Source organism: Erythrolamprus reginae, chromosome 3, assembly GCF_031021105.1.
Source record: "Erythrolamprus reginae isolate rEryReg1 chromosome 3, rEryReg1.hap1, whole genome shotgun sequence".
NCBI lineage: Eukaryota > Metazoa > Chordata > Lepidosauria > Squamata > Dipsadidae > Erythrolamprus > Erythrolamprus reginae.
In genome coordinates, this window is record NC_091952.1 from 12,296,357 (window position 1) to 12,319,764 (window position 23,408).

At 42.8% G+C, this 23,408-nt stretch overlaps 2 protein-coding genes across 2 annotated transcripts in view; one reads left to right on the plus strand and one right to left on the minus strand.

The window, feature by feature from the left end:
* LAMA5 (laminin subunit alpha 5) overlaps positions 1–21,203 on the plus strand; it is a 241,453-nt gene extending 220,250 nt beyond the window's left edge. Inside the window, 12 exon segments of the mRNA XM_070744488.1 lie at positions 1,046–1,186; positions 3,505–3,635; positions 3,723–3,890; positions 5,486–5,618; positions 6,959–7,098; positions 8,955–9,144; positions 10,979–11,131; positions 13,058–13,217; positions 13,347–13,474; positions 15,963–16,053; positions 17,416–17,535; positions 19,305–21,203. Of these exon segments, the coding sequence (XP_070600589.1) occupies positions 1,046–1,186; positions 3,505–3,635; positions 3,723–3,890; positions 5,486–5,618; positions 6,959–7,098; positions 8,955–9,144; positions 10,979–11,131; positions 13,058–13,217; positions 13,347–13,474; positions 15,963–16,053; positions 17,416–17,535; positions 19,305–19,447 (1,698 nt within the window). The 3' untranslated portion in view covers positions 19,448–21,203.
* Positions 21,002–23,408, minus strand: part of ADRM1 (ADRM1 26S proteasome ubiquitin receptor) — a 28,050-nt gene continuing 25,643 nt past the window's right edge. The window contains exon 10 of the mRNA XM_070744490.1: positions 21,002–22,106. Coding sequence (XP_070600591.1) covers positions 22,000–22,106 — 107 coding nt within the window. The 3' untranslated portion in view covers positions 21,002–21,999. The remainder of the gene's footprint in view (positions 22,107–23,408) is intronic.

Genomic DNA, 23,408 nt, shown 5'->3' on the forward strand with positions numbered 1-23,408 from the left:
CCTTTCAAGCCTGAATTTCTCCACCACAGTGCACTGGGTCCCTCTCGTTTATATGCTAGAAAGTTATACTTCCTTTTTTTAAATGTAAATTTATTGCTTTATCATAGAAATAAAGTATAAAATAGTCAAACGAACAAACAAAATGAAACAAAAGAAAAATATATATTCAACCCTAACAACAACAAAAGGAAACAAAAACGTGTATCAAAAAGGAGGAAAAAATGGTTTAATTACATTTAACATGTAGGATTCACCCTGGCTGGATGGTGGAAGAAATTCTGCTCCCCTTTTACAGACAGGCAGATAGAAGATAGATAGATAGATAGATAGAGAGAGAGAGAGAGAGAGAGAGAGAGAGAGAGAGATTGTAGATAGATAGATAGATGGTAGATAGATAGATAGATAGAGAGAGAGAGAGAGAGAGAGATTGTAGATAGATAGATAGATAGATAGATAGATGATAGATAGATTGATAGATAGATAGATAGATAGATGATAGATAGATAGATAGATTTATTTATTTATTTATTTATTATTTAGATTTGAGATTGTAGATAGATAGATGGTAGATAGATAGATAGAGAGAGAGAGAGAGAGAGAGATTGTAGATAGATAGATGGTAGATAGATAGATAGATAGATAGATAGATGATAGATAGATAGATAGATAGATAGATGATAGATAGATAGATAAATGATAGATAGATAGATAGATAGATAGATAGATAGATAGATAGATAGATGATAGATACATAGATAGATAGATAGATGATAGATAGATAGATAGATAGATAGATAGATAGATAGATAGATAGATAGATATGATAAATATGATAAATATGATAAATATGATAGAGACAGACAGACAGACAGACAGCAGACAGGAAGAAAGAAAAATTGTCAATAGGTTGAACTAGCATTACACTCATCTTCAAACCCCTCTGTTATTGTAATTAGCACATAGAAAGTCCACAAATGGTTTCCAATCTCTTATAATGCTGTCCAGTCCATTATGTGTAATCAAAGCACTTAATGTCCTTTTCCAGGTGGCTCGTTCAATGAAACTTCATGGCTCTGGTTACTTGACTCTCTCGCTGAAGAACGTCCCCCCGTTGCAAGACTTCTACACTGGTTTTAGCTTCCGTACCAGTCAGAGCCGCGGCTTGCTCTATCACCATGATACAAAGGTAGGCCGTTTGGGCCATGAAGGAATTGCGTCCTAAAATAATAGTCTCCTGAATGTAGCATTGGCTGAATGGTGAGAATTAACTCCTAAATGTTTTGCATTCTTATGAAAAGAGACAGATGAGGATTAACTATGTCATTTGGCGGGACCCAGGAGAAGAGCGTTCTCTGTGGCGACCCTGGCCCTCTGGAACTAACTCCCCCCAGAGATCAGAATTGCCCCCATCCTCCTCGCCTTTTGTAAGCTCCTTAAAACCCACCTCTGCCGTCAGGCATGGGGGAACTGAGATATTCTTTCCCCCTAGGCCTTTACAATTTATGCATGGTATGTCTGTATGTATGTCTGGTTTTATAATAAGGGTTTTTTAGTTGTTTTAGTATTGGATTACTACATGCTGTTTTTATCACTGTTGTTAGCCGCCCCGAGTCCACGGAGAGGGGCGGCATACAAATCCAATAGATAGATAGATAGATAGATAGATAGATAGATAGATAGATAGATAGATAGATAGATAGATAGATAGATAGATAAATAACAACTGTAATCTCAAGGAGAGAAATTATTTATATACCTTTCCCTTATATTTATCCTCCTCCACGACTCCCTTTACAAGACTCATCAACTTCACTCTTCTTTTATTGGCATCTATCTGTATCTTCCTAGCTCTCTGTCTTGAGCCATGGTGGCACAGTGGTTAGAGTGCAGTACTGCAGGCTACTTCTGCTGGCTGCCAGCAGTTTGGCAGTTTGAATCTCACCAGTTCAGGGTTGACTCAGCCTTCCATCCTTCCAAGGTAAAATGAGGATCTAGATCAGTGGTTCTCAACTTTTCTAATGCCGCAACCCTTTAATACAGTTCCTCATTTTGTGGTGACCCCCAACTAGTTTAGCGTCAATTCTTCCAACAGATCTTTAAGCTGATTGGCAAGAGGTGAGAGGGACACCCCCCTGTAAACGCCTGATTGGTTGGATTGTAAAAATATATTCCGAGATGCCAGAATAGAAGCTTTAGTTGCTAACACCATTGGAAATTTGTCTTTTCCCATGGTCTTAGGCGACCCCTGTGAAATTGTCGTTCGACCCCCAAAGGGGTCCCGACCCCAAGGTTGAGAACCACTGATCTAGATTGTTGGAGCCAATATGCTGACTCTGTAAACCTCTTAGAGAGGGCTTTAAAGCACTGTGGAGAGGTATAGAAGTCTAAATGCTATTGCTATATACACTATATCAATCTATGGTATCCATCATATCTGTCTGTCTGTCTGTCTGTCTGTCTGTCTGTCTGTCTGTCTATCTAGTTTTGGATTTTTTTTTATTCCCCTCACCTTCTTCCTTCGGCAGCAACTGTCCTCCTCCTCTTCTTCCTCCTCTTCATCCTCCTCTTCCCACCCAAATTCCAAGCTTTTATTTCTTTCCTAATGGGTTTGCATTTGTTTATTTATTCATTCATTCATTCATTCATTCATTCATTCATTCATTCATTCATTTATTTATTTATTGGATTTGTATGCTTCCCCTCTCCGCAGACTCGGGGCGGCTAACAACAATGATAAAAAACAACATGTAACAATCCAATTTAGTAAAACAACTAAAAACCCTTATTATAAAAGCCAAACATACACACAAACATACCATGCATAACTTGTAATGGCCTAGGGGAAGGAATATCTTAACTCCCCCACGCCTGGCGACAAAGGTGGGTCTTGAGTAGTTTGCGAAAGACAAGGAGGGTGGGGGCCGTTCTAATCTCTGGGGGGAGTTGATTCCAGAGGGCCGGGGCTGCCACAGAGAAGACTCTTCCCCTGGGGCCCGCCAAACGACATTGTTTGGTCGACGGGCCCCGGAGAAGGTTCCTATGGGAAAAATTGCTTCTACTTACAAACTTTTCTACTTAAAAACCTAGTCACAGAACGAATTAAGTTCTTAAGTAGGGGTACCACTGTATCTCCATCATTTTTCTCTCTCTTATCTATCATCCACCCATCATCTATATTTGCCACTATCTTATATCTATCATCTATGTTATCCACCTTATGTTATTTTACCTGTCTTATCATATATATATCTCTCTCTCTCTCTCCCATCCATCCTTCTATCATCTAAGTGAGGTCTCCTAAACTGGAAAGATGATAGATTTTTGTTTGCCCTTCCTTCATGGGTCTCCATGAAGAAAGTCAGTGACATCTTAATTGCTTTGAATCACCCTTTCAAGAATTACATATTGTAATGCCCAACAAAACTGCTCTCAAAGAGTCAAGAGTCAAAGGTTCTCTAGCAGCAGTATATATGTTTTCCTTTCTCTCTCTCTCCCTCTCTCTAGGAAGGAAGCTGCCAGGTTTCCTTGCAAGATGGCCGTGTGGCTGTCAATGTCCTGTCCACGGAGCTTACCACCAGGAATGCCTACGCTGATGATGCCAGCCACTATGTGGCGATCTACAGCGATTCTGCAGGGTACCCCTCTTTTTGCATTGCATGTTCGTCTTGTCTGCTTTCCCAGTTGGTCTCCCCGTCTTGAAACGTACAACGTTTATATTGTAGGGTCCGGATGTACGTGGATGATCAGCTTCAGGGATCCACTGCAGAGCTGAATCGGGAGAGGAGGCAAAAGCGTGAAGCTGAGTTGGGCGTTTTCCACCTGGGCGGTTTGCCCACCACCAGCGACATTGCCAACCTTACAGGCTGCATTAGCAATGTCTTCATCAAGAGGTGAGCCAGTGTGCTTCGAAGTGTATACAATCATGCACGGGATAGAAAAGCTGGATAGAGAAAAATCCTTTTCTCTATCACACAATACTAGGACGAGGGGGCCCTCCCTAAAGCTCATGGGTAAGACAGTGAGGGTCCTTGGTTTATGGAATTCACTTCCATAAGAGGTCGTGACAGCTGTCAGCCTTGATAGCTTCTGTTCTGCCGGCGTGTTTCAACCGCCCGTAATTACAGGGTAATTAGTCCGGGAAGACACACACCACACGATAAAAGGAAAACCCAAAAGTTTTTATAAACAGAAAAACAGAAACAGCTCCCTTTTTAAATGTCAAAGGGATTTTCTGGTACACACAAGGCACAGGTTAAATGCAATCCAATTGCTCACTCAATAACTGGGAAATTGAGTCCAATTCTGAAGTCCAGAGAGTCCCCACACAATGTTGAACAGCACAAAAACCACGATCTTGATGAAACAATGAATCAGATAAACTGCAATGAGGCTAAAACACCAAGCTGCACTTTTATCTGTAGCACTAATTACAGCAGCCCCACCCAACCACAGGTGGCCTCATTTTCTCTTGTAATAATCCTTCAGTTGTTGTCTCCTATGCGTCACTCTACGCATGCGTGGATGTGTCATTAATTCTTGTTCAGAATCCAAAGATGATACAAATGATGGATCTCTTCCTGGGCTGTCTGCCAAACTCCCCTCTTCCCTGTCACCCCTTGGTCAGAGGAGGCTTCGTCAGCAGATTCCATCAGGAGCAAAACAGGTCTGCGGCATGTGGATGTTTCCCCCACATCCACCTGCACATTCCTTGGGGCAGGAGCTGGGCCAGAGCTAACCACAACAGCTTCAAGGCAGGATTAGACAGATTCAGGGATGCCAAGTGTATTGGTGGTTATTGAAACGGATGTCCATGTGCTGCCTCTATGTTGGTCGAGGCAGGCAGGATTCCCTTGAGTACCATTTGTTGGAGGTCAAGGGAAAGGGAGGGTCTTGCCTTCTCTTTCTGCTCAAGATCCCCATGGACAATTGGTGGGCCACTGTGTGACACGGAATGCTGGACTCAATGGGCTTTGGCCTGATTCAGCATGGCCCTTCTTATGTTCTTGTGTCTCTTTTGTACCTTCCTCCAGCTTTATTTGTTTATTTATTTATTTATTTGTTTGTTTGTTCAATTTTTATGCCGCCGTTCTCCTTAGACTCAGGGCGGCTTACAACATGTTAGCAATAGCGCTTTTTAACAGAGGCAGCCTATTGCCCCCACAATCCGGGTCCTCATTTTACCCACCTCGGAAGGATGGAAGGCTGAGTCAACCTTGAGCCGGTGATGAGATTTGAACCGCTGACCTTCAGATCTACAGTCAGCTTCAGTGGCCTGCAGTACAGCACTCTACCTGCTGCACCACCCCGGCTTCCTTTCCTTCTTCACACACTTGAACTATTGGGCTCCTTGTGGGTTTGATTTCTTGCAGTGATTTGTAATTTTGTTTTGCCAGTCAAAAGAGTTCCTATCCATTCACACCATCTGCCTGTGGTTGCCCCCTACTCCCCGGGGCAGCTCTTAATCTTCTTTTCCTTTCTGAACTAGGAGGTTGGAATCCCAGGCAGTGGTGGATCTGCAGCAGAGCACCCAGAGTTTCAATGTGACCATGAACTGCCCCAGAGATCGGCAACCCCAGCAGATGAGAGCGCCAGAAAAGAAGAGCAGGTGGAAACCGAAGGTGATGGAAATGCAGTGGAAGATAAGATGAGGGTGGAGGTTTGTTCTCCGAGCTTGTGGGTTGGTTTCTGAACGTTTCATTACCAGGCTAAGTAACATCATCAGCAGAGTTGAAGGGATCTCAGTGTCATTGTTCTTCTGCTTATGAGAGCTTCACGTCGCACAAGACCCATCACAAGAGCCTTACATGGTGTCATCTGTCAGGATCGGGGCCTACCTGATGTAGTATTCCAAATTGCAGAGAGAAGAATTGTAATGACTTCAGTAATGTAAAACTGCTTAGCCACGGTGAATATGCAGATTGTAATGTAATCTGATTGGCTGACAAAAGTATATATACAAAATGCATCTTTGCATAGGCGTGGCTTGTGGCTTGGCTTGAAGGTGTTGTGGCTTAGTATGGTTTAGAGTGACTTGTGAATTAATGTGGCTGAATACTTGTAGCTGAACATTATAACTGAGAATAGCAGATAGAAAATTGTGAGTGCTTTATATACTAGCTGCTAGAGAGAGATAGCTAAAGTGCAAATAGTTAGTGTAGGTTTGCTACGAATGAAGTAAATATTTTCCTAAGAAATTCTGCAGTTGGTGTCTTCAGTTATCTTCAAGACAAAGGTTCCTGATATCCTGATCTGAGGCAGGCTGGTTAGCTGCTGTGGCTATCTGGGTGGGCTAGTTTCGGCAAAACGTTACTTCAACATGATCCACAGCTGAAGTGCATCTCTCCATCACAATATCTACTGCACATGAAGCCCTTATAAGCAGAAGAACACCAACATCTAGGGGTGGGCTGCTGGAAGTCCACAGGGGTTCGGGAGAATCTCTAGCTAGATTCTAGTAGTTTGGAGAACCCCCAAATCCCACCCTGCCCCTCCCAGGAGTCTCCACGTGGCCCGTTTTGAATTCAGGTAAGTGCAGGGTGTGTATGGAGGCTCAGGGAGGGAGTAAAACAGGCCTACTGAAAGGTCAGGAAATTTGGGCCCATTTCTGGCCTCTAGACAGTCTCCGGAACCTGGGGAGGGCACCCCGGAGGCTCGAGAAAAGCCTACAAAGCCCAGGGAGGGCAAAAATGGGGGGCCCCCCAGCCTTGGTGCAGGAGGCCGACTAGGCCATGCCCACCATGGCCACGCCCACCCAGCAACCGGGCAGAGAACCCCTTATTAAAATTTTTGAAGCCCACCCCTGCCGGCATCCCCTAAATTCCACTAAAGATGTTACCTAGCCTGGCAACGAAACATTGAGAAACCAACCCACAAGCTTGGAAAATGAACCTCCACCCAAGCTTCAGATATTCTCCACTGTCAAATTCTGGACTGTGAATTACAAATTATGTCTCTGCAGGTCCCAAGCAAGACAATCCCGAAAGACACAAATTGCCACCTCCTTAAAGAGCCCAAATCTATTAGAGATGCCTGGCAGTTTGGTGGATCCCCTGTCAGCCGCTTAGAGTTCAATAAAATACCAGGGATTTTACAAGAAAGGTAAGCATTGAAAAGCGAAAATGTATTTTTTTCCTTCTTGCTTGGAAAGTCTTTCTGACACTGACATTTTCGGACAAAAATAAATAAATAAATAAATAAATAAATAAATAAATAAATAAATAAATAAATAAATAAATAAATAAATAAATAAATTAAATTAAATAAATTAAATAAATAAATTAAATAAATAAATTAAATAAATAAATTAAATAAATAAATAAATAAATAAATAAATAAATAAATAAATAAATAAATAAATAAATAAAGAGGTGAAACAGTCTCAGGGCCTCAACTTGCAACCTACAATTGAGCCCGAAACTTTTGTTGCTAAGCTACATGGTTTTTAAATGCTAAGCGAATCACCGCTGTTGTTTATTTATTAGTATTTATTATTTGGATTTCTAGGCCGCCCTTTCCCTGCGGACTCAGGGCGGCTTACAAGATAAAATTGGATACAAAATACATGAAACACAAACAAAATCTAAGTCTAAAGTCCCAAACAACAAAAACCATTCAACCAAATTCATCCAGTCACAATCATAGCATTCGGCTGGAGCATAGTGTCAGCACTTGACAGCCCCAGGCCTACCGGCAATGGTGTGTTTTTAAAACCTTTCGAAAGGCCAGGAGAGTGGGGGCAGTGCGAATCTCTGGGGGGGGGAGTTGATTCCAAAGCACCGGAGCCCCCACAGAGAAGGCCCTTCTCCTAGGCCCCACCAGATGACATTGCTTGACTGACGGGACCTGGAGAAGGCCAACTCTGTGGAATCTGATCGGCCGCTGGGATACGTGACACAGGAGACGGTCCTGTAAGTAATCTGATCCTAAGCCAGGTAGGGCTTTATAGGTAAGTTGTTAAGTGAACTGTGTGGTTGTTAACCAAAACTGGCTTCCTCCGTTGCCTTTTCAATCATAAATGCATGTCTGAATTTTGATCATGTGAAAAATAATTATGCCTTTTTTTTCAGTGCCACCATAACTTTGAACGGTCATTAAACAAATGGTAATAAGTGGAGGAGAATCTGGGTTTTTTTAAAAAAAAATTATTAGTTTTAAATGTTAAAACATACAGACTACATACATGCAACATAAAAACAGTGTCCTGTGAAGGTGCACCCATCACCTGACAACATACATATATACCCCACCACCAATTGGAGGGTCTGTACTAACATCTTTAATATTCTTCTAAGCTGGAATCTGCATTCTATTTACATATCAAAGAGTGATTCTAATTTATTCTTTATGGCTAGATCACAAATTCTACTTGTCATATAACCTCTCACCATATCCCATCGTTCCATCAGTTTTTTCAATTTATTTTCATTATACATATTCATCCTTACCTCTGTAATTTCAAAGCAAATGTGGTCCACCATGTACCGATACCAATTCTGTATCGTCCATTTTGCTGCTTCTTTCCAACCCAATACAATTACTGCTTGAGCGCTTTCCAACGCTGCTACTTCTATTTCTTTAAATTCTCTTAAGTCTCCCTTTTTTTACCAATACTGCCATTTCTTTTGTAATTGTCCAATTAATATTTAACATCCTGTTCATTTCATCTTGCACTACTTTCCAAAATTTCTCTACTACTGAGCACTCCCAGAACATATGCATAAAGACTCCTCTCTCTTGGCATCCATGCCAACAGGTGCCTTTCCCCTTCTTCTGAAAATATGCAAGTTGTGTTGGTGTATAATACCACATGTAAAATTTTCCTTCTCATTTCTCTAACTCTTGTATTCTTTATTTTCTGTATATTTTCAACTATTTTCTGTATGCTATTTGCTGACCTCCTCAACTCCAATTCAGGCTTAAGGAAGCTTGAATGACACTCAATGCTTCTTCAACAGGTTTCATTTCTCCATGGAGCTGAGATTGAATTCCTCCAGTGGCCTGCTTTTCTACATGGCTAATGAATCCCTGGGCTCCTTCTTCTCCCTTTTTGTCTCCAACGGACGCTTGGTGCTCTTGGCTGATGTCAACGGACATAAACTGAGACTACGGACCAAAGAAAAGTACCACGATGGAAGATGGCACACGGTAAGGAAAGGGAAAATACTGTAGGCACATTTTGTTAATCTCTTCCCATGTCAAATACAGTGATACCTTGTCTTACAAACTTAATTGGTTCCGGGATGAGGTTCTTAAGGTGAAAAGTTTGTAAGACGAAACAATGTTTCCCATAGGAAGCAATGGAAAAGCGATTAATGTGTGCAAGCCCAAAATTCACCCCTTTTGCCAGCCGAAGCGCCCGTTTTTGCGCTGCTGGGATTTCCCTGAGGCTCCCCTCCATGGGAAACCCCACCTCCAGACTTCCGTTGCCAGCGAAGCACCTGTTTTTGCGCTGCTGGGATTCCCCTGCTGGGATTCCCCTGCAGCATCACAAAAACACGGAAGTCCGGAGGTGGGATTTCCCATGGAGGGGAGCCTCAGGGAATCATAGCAGCGCAAAAACGGGTGCTTAGCTGGCAACGGAAGTCCGGAGGCGGGGCATCCCAGCAGCGGCGGTGGGTTTGTAAGGTGAAAATAGTTTGTAAGAAGAAGCAAAAAAATCTTAAACCCCGGGTTTGTATCTCGAAAAGTTTGTATGACGAGGCGTTTGTAAGACGAGGTATCACTGTACTTTAGTTTTTCTCTGGATTAACGCTGAGCCAAGACTGTGTTGCTATTGGTGAACTGTTTCTATAGAATAGAATAGAATAGAATAGAATAAAATAGAATTCTTTATTGGACACACAAGGAATTTGTCTTTGGTGCATATGCTCTCAGTGTACATAAAAGAAAAAGATAAATTTGTCAACAATCATGAGGTGCAACACTTAATGATTGTCATAGGGGTCAAATAAGCAACGAGGAAACAATATTAATAAAAATCTTAAGGATACAAGCTACAAGTTACAGTTATACAGTCCTAAGTGGGAGGAGATGGGCGATAGGAATGATGAGAAAAAATCAGTAGTAATAGTAGTGCAGACTTATTAAATAGTTTGACAGTGTTGAGGGAATTACTTGTTTAGCATAGTGATGGCGTTCGGGGGAAAACTGTTCTTGTGTCTACCCTGTTTCCCCGAAAATAAGACGTACCCCAAAAGTAAGGCATGTCAGAGGTTTTGCAGAATTTGCTAATATAAGGCACCCCACAAAAATAAGGCGTAGTCAAGTTTACATACGGTACGGTGGAAAAACATATGGTACCATTCAAAGCTGTTCATAGCGGTACCGTAAAAATGTGGCGTCCCCTGCTGGCCCCTTCCATCACTTTGTACCGTCCAGTACAGCAGACACAGTCTGTTGCTGTCTCACCACCATTACAGTCTTCACTACAGTGTGTAGACTGTAGTTCCTCTGGTGGCCGGAAGCTGCAATAGCAGGAGTATACTGTTGTACCATATAAGTGCCATTGTTTGTGTGTGTGGGTGCCATACTGACAGGTACCGTACCGTAATCAGTGTACCATACAGTACACTTTCGTTGGGGTGTCAGCTTTTCTGCCTGTGAATTTGTCTTATTTGAGAAATATAAGGCACCCCCCCGAAAATAAGACGTTTTGAGGGTAGAAACTAATCAAGGAGAGAAACAACCTAGACCTAAGGAGAAATTTCCTGACACTTAGAAGGATTAATCCATGGAACAGCTTGCCTCCAGAATTTGTGAATGCTCCAAAACTGGAAGTTTTTAAGAAGAGATTGGATAACCATTTGTCTGAAGTAGTGTAGGATTTCCTGCCTAAACAGGGTTGGACTAGAAGTTGGTCCCTTCCAACTCTTGTTTATTCTATTCTGTCCTGTTGTATTATTCTATTCTATTCTATTTTTTCCTTTCCATTCCATTGAAAAATTGCATGCATTAAAACCGCATCTCTTATCCATTTCAGGTCTTCTTCAGCAGAGATAGGAACAGAGTTCAGCTGGTCATGGATGGATTGAGGTCCCTGGAGAAGATGTTGCCAGCCACTGTCGGCTTCGGGATTTCTGGCCCCTTTTATGTGGGGGGAACACCACTGTCCAAAGCGAAGGCTCATATACCCGTAAGGAACTTAATAATCTACCTTGGAATCTGCTTCTTCGTATAACTAGACTCACCCTTGAAATGAAGAGAGAGAGAGAATTTTGTGATTTGTGCCCATTCCTGGACCAGGAAGCCTAATTAGTCACTCAAACCTTGTGACTTCCTTGTTGGATTACTGCAATGCATTCTGTGTGGAGTTGCCCCTGAAGACTATCTAGAACAGTGTTTCCCAACCTTGGCAATTTGAGGATACCTGGACTTCAACTCCCAGAATATTTGGACTTCAATTCTGGGAGTTGAAGTCCAAATATCTTCAAGTTGCCAAGGTTGAGAAACACTGATCTAGAAGCTGCAAAATGCAGCCATTTGCATACTTCTGGTTTCTTTATAATTTTCCTTGTTAACACTATTATTACATGAATTACCCTGGCTCCCACTTGTTTTTAAAATTTAAACTTAAATTCAGGTTATCTTTTTTAAAAAATCTACAAGAACCAGGGCCAGGTTGTTTTGGGGGAGAGAAGGTACCTTCTGTGTATCATATTAGATCATTGCCATCTGGTGGAACATTCAGAGGGCATCTTCACTATACTTGCCCTGGCTCTTTGGAATGTACTTATTTATTTTAAAGCTACCCATTTCATGAACCCGTGACTCTGGGATTGGAGAAGTTCCTATCCTTTTTTGCATTCTGGAAGACCAAAAAGACTGGCTATTCCTCAGTCATTGGGCTAGAATGAGATTGAATCGTAGTCAATAAGTCTATGGAGATTCTCAGCCATCCAGTTCATGATTGTCCCAAAGGTGCTTTTTCAAAAGATGGCTGGATGTCCGTTGTTTTTCCCCTTGAGTGTTCTGTCGGGCTCTCTGGCAGACCCCTCCCAAAAATTCACAGGTACAAATTTCAGACACACACACGTTTGAAAATTCAAAGCAATGTTCTTTATAATGAAAATTCACTGAAACTAAGCCCTCTTTTGGTATAGCAAAGAGCACTCGTTTCCAAACAAACTGGTAATTTGTACAAGTCCCTTATCAGTTCTGTGATACTTAGCTTGCAGCTGTGAGGCAATTCACAGTCCTTCTTCTTTCACAAAGTGAAACACACTTTGCTCTGGTTTAGTTTCAAAACGGGGAAAAATCAGCACACAAAAAGTCAAAGTCAGTAAAGCAGTCACAAAACACAATGATCAGATAATCCTCCACAATGGCCAAAACCACAGGCTGCTATTTATAGCAGCCTCACTAATTACCACAGCCCCACCCAACCACAGGTGGCCTCATTTTCTTTGACAATAATCTCTCAGTTGTTGTTGCCTATGCATCGCTCTCCGCATGCGTGGCTGTATCATTAACTCTTGTTCTGAATCCAAGGAGGAGCTAGATAATTGATCTCCTTCTGAGCTGTCGGCCCCACTCTCCTCCTCCCTGTCACTCATGTCTTCTTGGTCAGAGGAGCCTTCATCATCAGATTCCACTGGGGCCAAAACAGGCCTGCAGCATGTGGATGTCTCCCCCACATCCACAGTCCTTGGGGCAGGAGCAGGGCCAGAGCTAACCACAACATTGAGGCATTTCACTTCTCAACCAAGAAGCTTCTTGTGTTCTGGCTGAATGGTGGCGTCAGACCTGGAGAAGCTTCTCAGATGAGAAGCAAAACGTCTTCAAGGAAACACAAAAGTCCAATTTGCCTTTTGATAAAGCGCCTTTGGATCAGAGCCACCATGTCGGATCGTCTGGTGCCTGGTGGGAAGGATTCGATTTGTTTTTATAGTGTTGTTATTATTATGAGCCCACCCCTGGGATCTCTATGGGAGATGCGCAGCCATATAAGTTCTTTAAATTAGCCAATATAAAAGAAAGTATGATATTATGAGTTTGGGGAAACTGTAGGAAATGTCCAGATGCCGTTATCTAATGCAGAAGTTCTTCTTCTTCTCTGCAGGACGCGTCTGCTAATAGCTTTAAGGGTTGCCTCAGGCACCTAAAACTGGACAAAAGGCCTCTAAATTCACCCTCCCGTGTGTTTGCTGTGACCCCTTGTTACGTGGGCCCTTTGGAAACCGGCGTTTTTTTCTCTGTTGAAGGAGGATATATCACGCTAGGTAATTTTAAGTGTTGTCTGTCCTTTCACACTTGGTCATTCTTGGCACTTCCTTTCAGGATTGTTTAGTTTTAACTTTCGATTCCCACCTACAAACCTTTTGTGAAAGATTTGCTCTTCTCCCTCCCAGATAGGTGGGTAGCCATCGGTCAAGACTTTGAGATGACGCTGGATATACGATCACGGAGTTCATCTGGCCTGATATTTCACATAGGAAGACGGGCAAACTATCTCAGGCTATCTACTGACAGCCAAAAGGTAAATTGATTACCGTATTTTTCGGACTATAAGATGCACTGGAGTATAAGACGCACCTTAGTATTTGGGAGGAAAATAAGGGAAAAAAAGTCTGCCTACCAGCATCCAGCTGGCTAGCATTCTTATCAAACAGTTTGGAACAAGTATCTTAGCCTTGCAAAGCTCCATTTGGGAGGTTATTTTTTCATCCTTGCAAAGCTCCGTTTGAGAGGCTGTTTTCAGCCTTTTAAGGCTCCACTTGAGAGGCTGTTTAAGCCTCCGAAATCTCCGTTTGAGAGGCTGGGCGGGGATACATTTGGTGTATAAGACACACCCAGATTTTCACCCTCTTGGGAGGGAAAAAGGTACACCGTGTACTCTGAAAAATATAGTAACTTATTCATTTTTGATTGATTGATTGATTAATGAGCTTCTGAGAGTTTTTAGCAATGGAGACAAATACAGTGGTACCTCATGATACGAACCCCTTGCCATACGAACAATCTGAGATACGAACCCGGGGTTCGGAAATTTTTTGCCTCTTCTTCCAAACTTTTTGCGTCTTACGAACCCGCCGCCCGAATGCCGAACCCGGAAGTTTGGCAAAAGTTCGGGTTTGGGTGGCCACCGAGAAGCCCCGCCGCCCGGCTGTCGCTTTTTGAAACAGCTGGGGGGCTTCTCGGCATTCTCCCGAACGCTGAACCCGGAAGTTCGGCAAAAGTTCGGGGTCGGCGTTCGGGTTCAGGAGGACGCTGAGAAGCCCCGCCGTCCGGCTGTTAGCTTTTTGAAAGAGCCGCGGAGCTGTCAGGCCGGTCGGGAGGCTGGAAAAAAGGTGCAGAATCCCAATAGGGAATTCCATGGGAGGACCTTTGACGTCACAAAGACGTCCTTCCTGGCCGGCCACGTTTTAAATGAGTCTTTGGAGAGGGGTGGCATACAAATCTAATAAACTATAAACTATGTTCTCTTTATTAAGAGAGCCAGAAGCCCCAGCAAAAAGTCTGTCTCTCACACAGCTGGCTAACAAGTCTGTCTGGCAGGGAGATGAATAATTGTCTGCCCCATCTATTCATCTCCGCCCCCTGCCTTTTATCCCCAGAGCTCTGGTGGAGCTTTGCTAGCAGCAATAGCTCTTCCGTCTCAAAGACCAGCCCATAGATTTCCACTGCTCTCCTCTCCTCTGCCTTCTGCACATCAGTGCATCAGGCACTAGACCCAGCTGTTCCTCCTCTTCCTCATCAGCCACCTCCAGACCTGAGGGCTGTTGACTCTCCATCTGAGGGCTGATGGGCGGCCCAGGCTCTGCTTGTCTCCCTCTCTGTGACAGCTCCATTCCCTCTTCCCCCTCGGAGATCTCAGGTTGCCTTGATGCTGGCCCTGACTCCCACCATCTCCCCCTCGTCTGATTTGGCTGCTGGTATCATTACAGGTAGATCTGCAACGATCTGACTTTCACTCTGAGAACTTCCTTGCTAGCATCGTTCTTCTTGTTGAAGAATCAACATTCTGATAGAATAAAGCAGATTCTTCAGGGGTATCTTCCTACTGCCATTTAAATGAAGTTCTCCTATACGCACTTCAAAAGGAAAACGAATGAAATTAAAAAGTAATCTTATAAATCCTTTAACCATGATTATATTAAAATATAGGGAAACTGTTGCTAAACCCATTTATTGATTAACTGAAACACCGATTCAGTTATTAGAAACAATACAACCCAGAAAGATTAACATAATGAAATGTAAACCATGTAAATTATGAAATGTAATGTCATAAGAAAGTTTGAAAATGAAATAGAACAATATAAACAGGCTGCAAGGAATAAGGACCAGCAGGACAGCTGGCATACATATCAATCGTTAAATGTTTAAGTTCTGATACAAAAGTAATGTACATACAGAGGTACCTCTACTTACGAACTTAGTTCATTCTATGATCAGATTCTTAAGTAGAAAAGTTTGTAAGAAGAAGCAATTTTTCCCATACGAATCAATGTAAAAGCAAATAATGTGTGCGATTGGGGAAACTACAGGGAGGGTGAAGGCCCTGTTTCCTCCCAGGAGATTCCTAGAGGGGCCTCACAGAGGCTTCTCCCGCCTTTTCCAGCCCTGTTTCCTCCCAGGAGATTCCTAGAGAGGCCCCATGGAGGCTCTCCCCACCTTTTCCGGCCTTGTTTCCTCCCAGGAGATTCCTAGAGAGGCCCCAGGAAGGCTTCTCCCTGCCTTTTCCGGTTACAGTTTCAGAGGCTTGGGCCTGTAAGTGGAAAATGGTTCTTGAGAAGAGGCAAAAAAATCGTGAACACCCGGTTCTTATCTAGAAAAGTTCGTAAGTAGAAGCGTTCTTAGGTAGAGGTAACACTGTATTGTATATCTGTATGTTTTGGTATGTTTTTTAAGTGTTTCTTTTTCCTGTTCTTTTTTTGTTGTTGTTAGTTTTTGTTTTTATATGTAAATACTCAAAGATATTTTTTTTTAAAAATGAAGTTCTCCTAATCATTTCTCCATATTAGGTGACGGTGACTGCTAATATAGGAAATGGAGAATTCTCCACCACTGTGTCCCAGCCTTCCCTCTGTGATGGCCAATGGCATAGAATTACAGGTGAGCCACATTCCAAGGGATCTCATCTCTTCGCCCCCCCCCCAGCCCCGCTGTCTCTTTTGGAAGGAATCAACTGCATCAAAGATAGTCCCCAAACTCCATATTCTGCAAAATTCTCCTCTCCCTGCCCCTCCATCTTATGTTTATATTTATTGACCACCATGGTACAATACGCCGAGGAGCCCACTCACAAAATAGTATCAATATTGAATGAATAAGACTTACTTTCAGCTCAAGGATTAAGAAGTGTGTGATTATTATAACATCTGGGGAAATTTTTTTATGAATGGATGGAAGTTAAAAATAATTAGAAGTTTAAAATCACTTTTGAAGGAATATATGACAGTGAGATTTTAAGGAGGTAAAGACCCAGATGATGAAAAAAGGAATGGGGGAATCACTAGATAATAATGCAGCACAGATCTGAAAGAGTTAAACTAGAAAAACGTTAAGATGTTTATGTTGTATTTTGTATTTTTTTTAAAAAGCATTGGAGCTAGGGAATTTTAATACATCTTAGTAGATGTAGATATTAGTGGATATTAACTGTATAGGGGGATAGATATTGAACAACTAGCTTGTGATTTTTATAGATGAAAGTTCTTGATATTCAGTTAATTTTAAATATTTTAGAAAAGAGAGAATTGCTTAAAAGAAAAATATCTTCTAAGATGCTCCTTTGAATGTTCGATGTAAGAAGGAAATGCTACATGCTATCATTTAGGCATTGACGCTGTGTTTTTATTATTCTATGTATGTTTTACTGTATGTTGGAGAAAAATTTAAAAAAATTATATCCCCCCCCCCCTGCCAAAAAAAAAGTATCTTCGTAGAATGCTGTTGATCAGTTCAGTTGAAGATCTAGTTGATGTATTGAATCAATATAGCAGTCTCGGTGTATTGTAAAAGCATAAAACAAGTTAACTTAATTAGATTTAATGTCGGTAAATTAGTGGTGCAGTCTGGGTTTCATGAAACCTTTTCTCTCATCAAATGGTTGTTGACGGAGGCTAAAATTGGACCGGCACGCTTCTTTGGGGACTTTGGAGTCAGTTCAGATCCCATAGAGATGTCGGATACTAATTAAAACATTATAACATTTGCAAATCACGAATTTCCATCTGTCCCCATTATTAAATAAAGACTAATGCTTTGTTGCTGGTCCAATTCTGTGTGCTTTGCAAATAGAGTTGCTAATTAGAAGGGCTACAATCCAAAAGCTATTGGGCAGTGAGTTGGAAATAGCTGTATCAGTAGCACTAGACTGATTTTATCTTCTTGCATGTTCCTCTGGTATAAGGGAGCAAAGTGGGGCTCCATGAATTATGAAACAGACCCATGCTATGTTGTTTTCTTTCCTAGTCGTCAAAGGAAGCAGCTTGATCCAACTCGATGTGGATACCAAAGCAAATTTCACAGTGGGTTCAAACGAAGTCCATGCTACCTCTGACAAGGAAAGCATTTATCTTGGTGGAATGCCAGGTGAGTGTGTTAAGGAGTCTTCGGAGAGGGGCGGCATACAAATATTATTATTATTATTATTATTAACTGGATCATTCAGAGGGGTCCATTTAATGGACAGACCAAGATTATTAGTTTTTAAACCATCTAGATCTACAGAACCTATAGACAACAGAGATGGGGGTTGGTCCAAAATAGCATTTAAACTTATATACCACTTCATAGTGCTTTTATAGCCCTCTCTTAAGCTGTTGACCCCAACAATCTGGGTCTTCATTTTACCCACTTCGGAAGGATGGAAGGCTGAGTCAACCTTGAGCTGGTGGTGAGATTTGAACTGCTGAACGATAGCTAGAAGTTAGCTGTAGTAGCCTGCAGTGCTGCACTCTTAACCCCCGTGCCACCCCAGCTCTTAAATGTTGCTGGAATAGGATGTGTCTGCTTTAATAAAGTCTAGGGGTGACATAACGGTGTTCAAATATCTGGGTGGCTGCCACAAAGGGGAGGACGTCAACGTATTTACCGAAGCACAAGAAAGCAGGACAAGAAGCAACAGATGGAAAATAAGCAAGGAGAGGACCAATCAGGAACTAAAGATGAACTTCCTGCCAGTTGGAACAATTGCATGTGAAGCTGGCCTTCAGAAGTTGTGGGTGTTCCATCACTGGAGACTGTCAAAAAGAGATTGGACAACCGTTTTTCTGAAATGGCCAGTGGGAGGCATGGGCGCACGTAAAGTGGAGCTGAACTGGACAGCAGCTCATGTACCCGTACAGAGGGCTCCATGTGCCACCTGTGGTGTGTGTGCCATAGGCTCACCATCATGGCCCTAAAACAGGAGTAGGCAAAGTTGGCTCTTCTATGACTTGTGGACTTCAATACCCAGAATTCCTGAGCCAATCATGCTAGTTCGGGAATTCTGGGAGTTGAAGTCCACAAGTCATAGAAGAGCCAACCCATTATAGGGCAATGATGGTGAGCCTATGGCACACAAGCCACAGGTGGCATATGGAGCCCTCTGTGCGGGCACATGAGCTGCTGTCCAGTTCAGCTCCACTTTACATGTGTGCATGCCTCCCACTGGCCACCTGATTTTCGGGTATCTGCTGCATATGCAGGGCGGGTGGGGCACATCCCCATGCTGCAGAAGCTCCTCAAGCCCAGGAGGGTGAAAACTGCCTCCTTGGGGCTCTGGAGGCCAGAAATGGGCCCATTTCTGGGACTTCCAGGAAGCCCATTTTTTGCCCTCCCCAGGCTCTGGAGGCTTTTGAGCATCTGGGAGAGGAGGGCCTCCAGAGGTGGGGGGGCCGCATGTGCATTGCATTATGGGTGCCAGCACATGCACACGACGAGAAAAGGGTTAGCCATCACTGGTGTAAGGTTTCCTACCTAAGCAGGGGGTTGGACAAGACCTCCAAGTCCCTTCCAACTATGCTATTCTGTTAAATAAAAGAAGGGATGGAGGGAGGGAAAGAAGTTAGGAAGAAAGGAAGGAAAAGATAGAAAGGGAAAGAAAAGATAGGAAGGAAGAAGGAAAAGATAAGGAAGGGGAAGGAAGGAAGGAAAGATAGGAAGGAAAGAAAGATAGGAAGGAAAGAAAGATAGGAAGGAAAGGGCCAAAGGATCGCAGAAGGGATGGGGAAAGCTGCCTTTTTCTGGACAAGCCACCTCCTTGGAGAATTTGGACCCGGTTCAGAAAAGTAATGACATGAGCATTACGCCAAAGGTTTTCCCCGTATCAAATCCTGCTGGTTTCTGTGCATAAAAACATTCGGTTTTTCCTTTTGCAGAACTCGCTTCACTATCCCATATGCGTCACCCTCCGTTTGTGGGTTGCATGAAGAATGTGGTGATCAACCGAAACCCAACTGACATCAGGCAAGCTGGCTCGGCCAGGGGCTCCGTGGGGCTCGGAGGGTGCCCGACTGGGTAGCTGAAGCTTCCTGGCCTGTGTAAAATCAGAGCCACAGATGGGCTTGTCGTCACCCTCCCAAAAGGCAGCGGGCGTCTTCGTGATGGACCTCCTGGCCAACGAAAACACAGGGTGCAATGAAAACAAGTGTACATAGAGCAGAGGAAGAGCCGCGGTGGGAGTTTCTCAGCTGTGCTCGTTCATTTGTAATATATTTTGCACATTTCTTCCAGTATATTGGCAGTAGGGTATTTCAAACAAGGCACATGGTGTGCGCTTTATAAAAAAAAATATTTATAATGGGTGTTAGACGGCTAAGGTGCTCCCTTGCACAAGCGAGACAAGTCACAGCGATGCCTTAAGCGACAATTTCATCCAAATATACAAGAACAATGGTGCGTAACCCAATCTGTAGATTGTGGAATCCTTGGTGCTCACTTAACCTTGCTTGTTTGCTTGGAGATGTTTTCTGCAAGCAAGCAAGCCACGTTTGGACAGCCCCAAGGAGTCCAGTCCAACCCTCAGCTCTTCTATTGCTATCTTCATATATGTTTGACCACTGCAGTTCTCATCGTTTTCTAGAGACTGCCCTCTAAATTTTTAAATGGGATAATGACAAAATGGCTGCAAAGGGACAACAACCCTTGAGATACCACACACACACACAGCAGATTTGAAAAACTGTTTTGTTGTCTTCGCCAACTTCCCTAAATGGATCAAGGAAAGTATCGGATGTTGCTTAATAATTAAGGTTTGCACATTTGAGTATACCATTAACATGGATCTGTGGTACTTTGCAGTTGGGGATTGTGAGAACCTAGCTAATCTGTGATGATTGGCCATAATGTGGTTTGCTTGATAGCACCAGAATCTAGATCAGTGATGGCGAACCTATAGCATGGGTGCCACAGGTGGCACACAGAGCCATATCTACTGGCATGCGAGCTGTTACCCTATCTCAGCTCCAATGTGCATGTCCATGCCGGCCAGCTGATTTTAAGCTCTCCCGGAGGCTCTGGGAGGGCATTTTTGACTTCCAGAGAGCCTCCGGGGAGGGCGAAAAACGGGTCTACTGGGCCCACCAGAGGTTGGGAAATGGGATGTTTCAGGCCTCCGGGGTGGGCGGGAGAGGCAATTTTCGTCACCCCCAGGCATGTGGGCACTCTCGCTTGCGCAATAGCACATGCATGCATGTTTTCGGCACTCAAGGAAAAAAAGGTTCGCCATCACTGGTCTCAATCTAGGATTTGAGCAAATTTTGAGACTCCAGGCAAAAACAGGGGTATTGCCCTTCATATTAGGTGTGGTTGCTGCAACCTGCATTTCAATGACATTAAAGGAAGAGAGTTTTTGCTTTATGAAGGTGATGTCCTCAGCTCCTTTCAGACTCCCACCCACCCCAAATCCTTCACTCTTACTGTGTCTTCAGTTTTAGCATCACAACTTCCCTTTCCATCAGCTAACTTCACTTAATATCAAACCAGGTTCACTTGTGCATTTAGAAACATCCTTGTATGTTTGTTTGTTTGTGTGAGTGTGTGTATACACACACACGCACACCATCACAATTGGTAAGACAGTTCTGAAAAGAATTTTATTACTCATCAGTATATTGGTTATTTTAATGCTGGGGTACATATTGAAAAGTGGATTTTAACTCGCCCTGACTTTTACATCAGCAACTTATTTGGGAGGGCTGAATAATGAAAGCAATATTTCTGTACATCATTGCTACGTACTTCCAATAAAAGTTTCTGATTGTTCTTTTCTTGAAAAATGTGTACAAAGTGGCCTCAAATGCAAGAGGAGGATGTGTTTGAGTGAATGCGTTTATAGGATACCACAAAAGGGGACAGTGGTCTTCTCGCTTTATACAACGTGAATTACATGCTTACCACCAGCTGAATTGCTTGCAAGGTTTCAATTCTATAACCTCCCCCAAATGTCAATATTTTGGATGTGAGGGTGATCTGGCTGCGACATCTGTCACCCCAAATGTCAATATTTTGCTAGCTGTTTGTCAATCTCAAAGCCATAACCATTTTTATCACCTTGTGTCATCCCCACCCCACCCCTGGAGAAACCTCTAATCCGCTTAGAAATACCTGGATTTGTGGTTTCTGTGAAAATACAAACAATTCCTCTGGCCCTAAATTATCCAACACTGAGGGAGGGGAGGAGATAAGACTCTTAGGAGCCCCTCAAATCTTTAATGAAGGCAACAGGTCAAATATTCCACCAAATATAGACACACCCGGGTACGATTAGCTAAGTATAAAATATAGATATATAAACTAACAAGTGTAGGCTACCCCTTCAAACGTAAAAGCTAAAAGAGTTTTACTGGATGCAAATTTCCATTTAGTCCAAATTTTTGCAAGGGACAAGTGGGGTCTTAAGGCTAAACAGCTGCCTGGGCTATAGCAAGAAATGGCAGGGAGGGGGGGGGGAGTTATTTCCAGAATGAATTTTGGGAATGAGATCTTTTACTTGTAGATTCGATACACGGAGTCAGCTAGGGATTCTACATAAAGTTAATATCTAGGCGTATTATTCAGACACAATTAAGAAATCTAATCTAAACTCATGTCTTCCTCTTCGTCCTTCTTCTCCTTTGCTTCTCCTTCCTTTTGCTCGGATTTGACGTTGTTCTGCATGGCTTTTGCAAACGCCTCTACGTCTAGAAACAAGACACACGACGTTAATTCAGCAAGAGAAAAGTATGAAAGACAGCAGGCTGCCTCACGCACATTTGAAGCATGTAGTTGCAACATTTGCAAGGATGGTGAGTGGTCTGGAAACCATGTCCTATGAGGAACGGTTAAAGGATCTAGGGATGTTTAGTCTGCAAAAGAGAAGACCGAGAGGAGACTTGATAGCTGTCTACAAATATCTGAAGGGCTGTCACAGTGCAGAGGGATCAGCATTGTTCTCATTAGCACATGGAAGGACTAGAAACAATGGAATGAGACTGCAAGGGAGTAGATTTAGATTAGATATCAGAAAAATCTTTCTAACAGTAAGGGTGATAAGCCAGTGGAACAGTTTGCCACAGGAAGTGGTCGGCTCGCCTTCACTGGAGGTCTTCAAACAGACTGGACAGTCATCTTTCTGGGATGGTTTGATGAATCCTGCATTGAGCAGGGGGTTGGACCCGATGACCCTGGAGGTCCCTTCTAACTTTATGATTCTAACACAACGACCTGCAACAGCACGGAAGGTTTGCAACAGGATAGTTGCAATTTGCAATATCTGCTTTTGAATGTTAGTCCAAATGATAAATCCTTTGCATAAATATCTTGGCTTAACTTTATTTCCCTTCTAAGTAAGTTTCCAAGAAGCTGTATATCATGCTTTCCATTCCACTGTGTTTTAGTAGTAGAGATTTTATTTATAATTTAGAGCTGTAAGTGCTCCTACACTCAGAAAACATTCTTGAAAGCATACGATTAAAACTTTAAAACTAATATTAAAGAGCAGCCAGCCAGGTGTCTTATCTGTCTATTTCAAGTTTTTAAAGGACATCTAAAAATTTGTAGCATCAGGATGATCTGAAACACTTTGGGTTTTCGAGATGGAGCAGCTCTCTGGTAGCATTCTTGTTAGAGCTCCCCTTAAGTAGTTAAGGATTTTAAAGCTCTCCTTAATAGTTAAGGATTTAACTACAGGTAATTCTCTATAGCCATTTAATAGCACAGATAAGAACATCCAGACATAGGAAGACATAAACAATGGTGCCAGGTTTTGAACCATCACGTGAGCAGTGGACAATCCTGAATAAGATTCGTGTGGACTTCAACTCCCAGAGTTCCACATACCAGCATGCTAGCTGGAGAATTCTGGGAATTGAAGTCCATGCCTTATAAAATTGCCCTTGGCTGAGAAACACTGGATTAGAGTGACCCAAAAAGCCTTCCAGAAAACACAGAGAGCAGAATTCAAATCTCGTGACATATTACTTCCTCCTTAGAAATATTTCCAT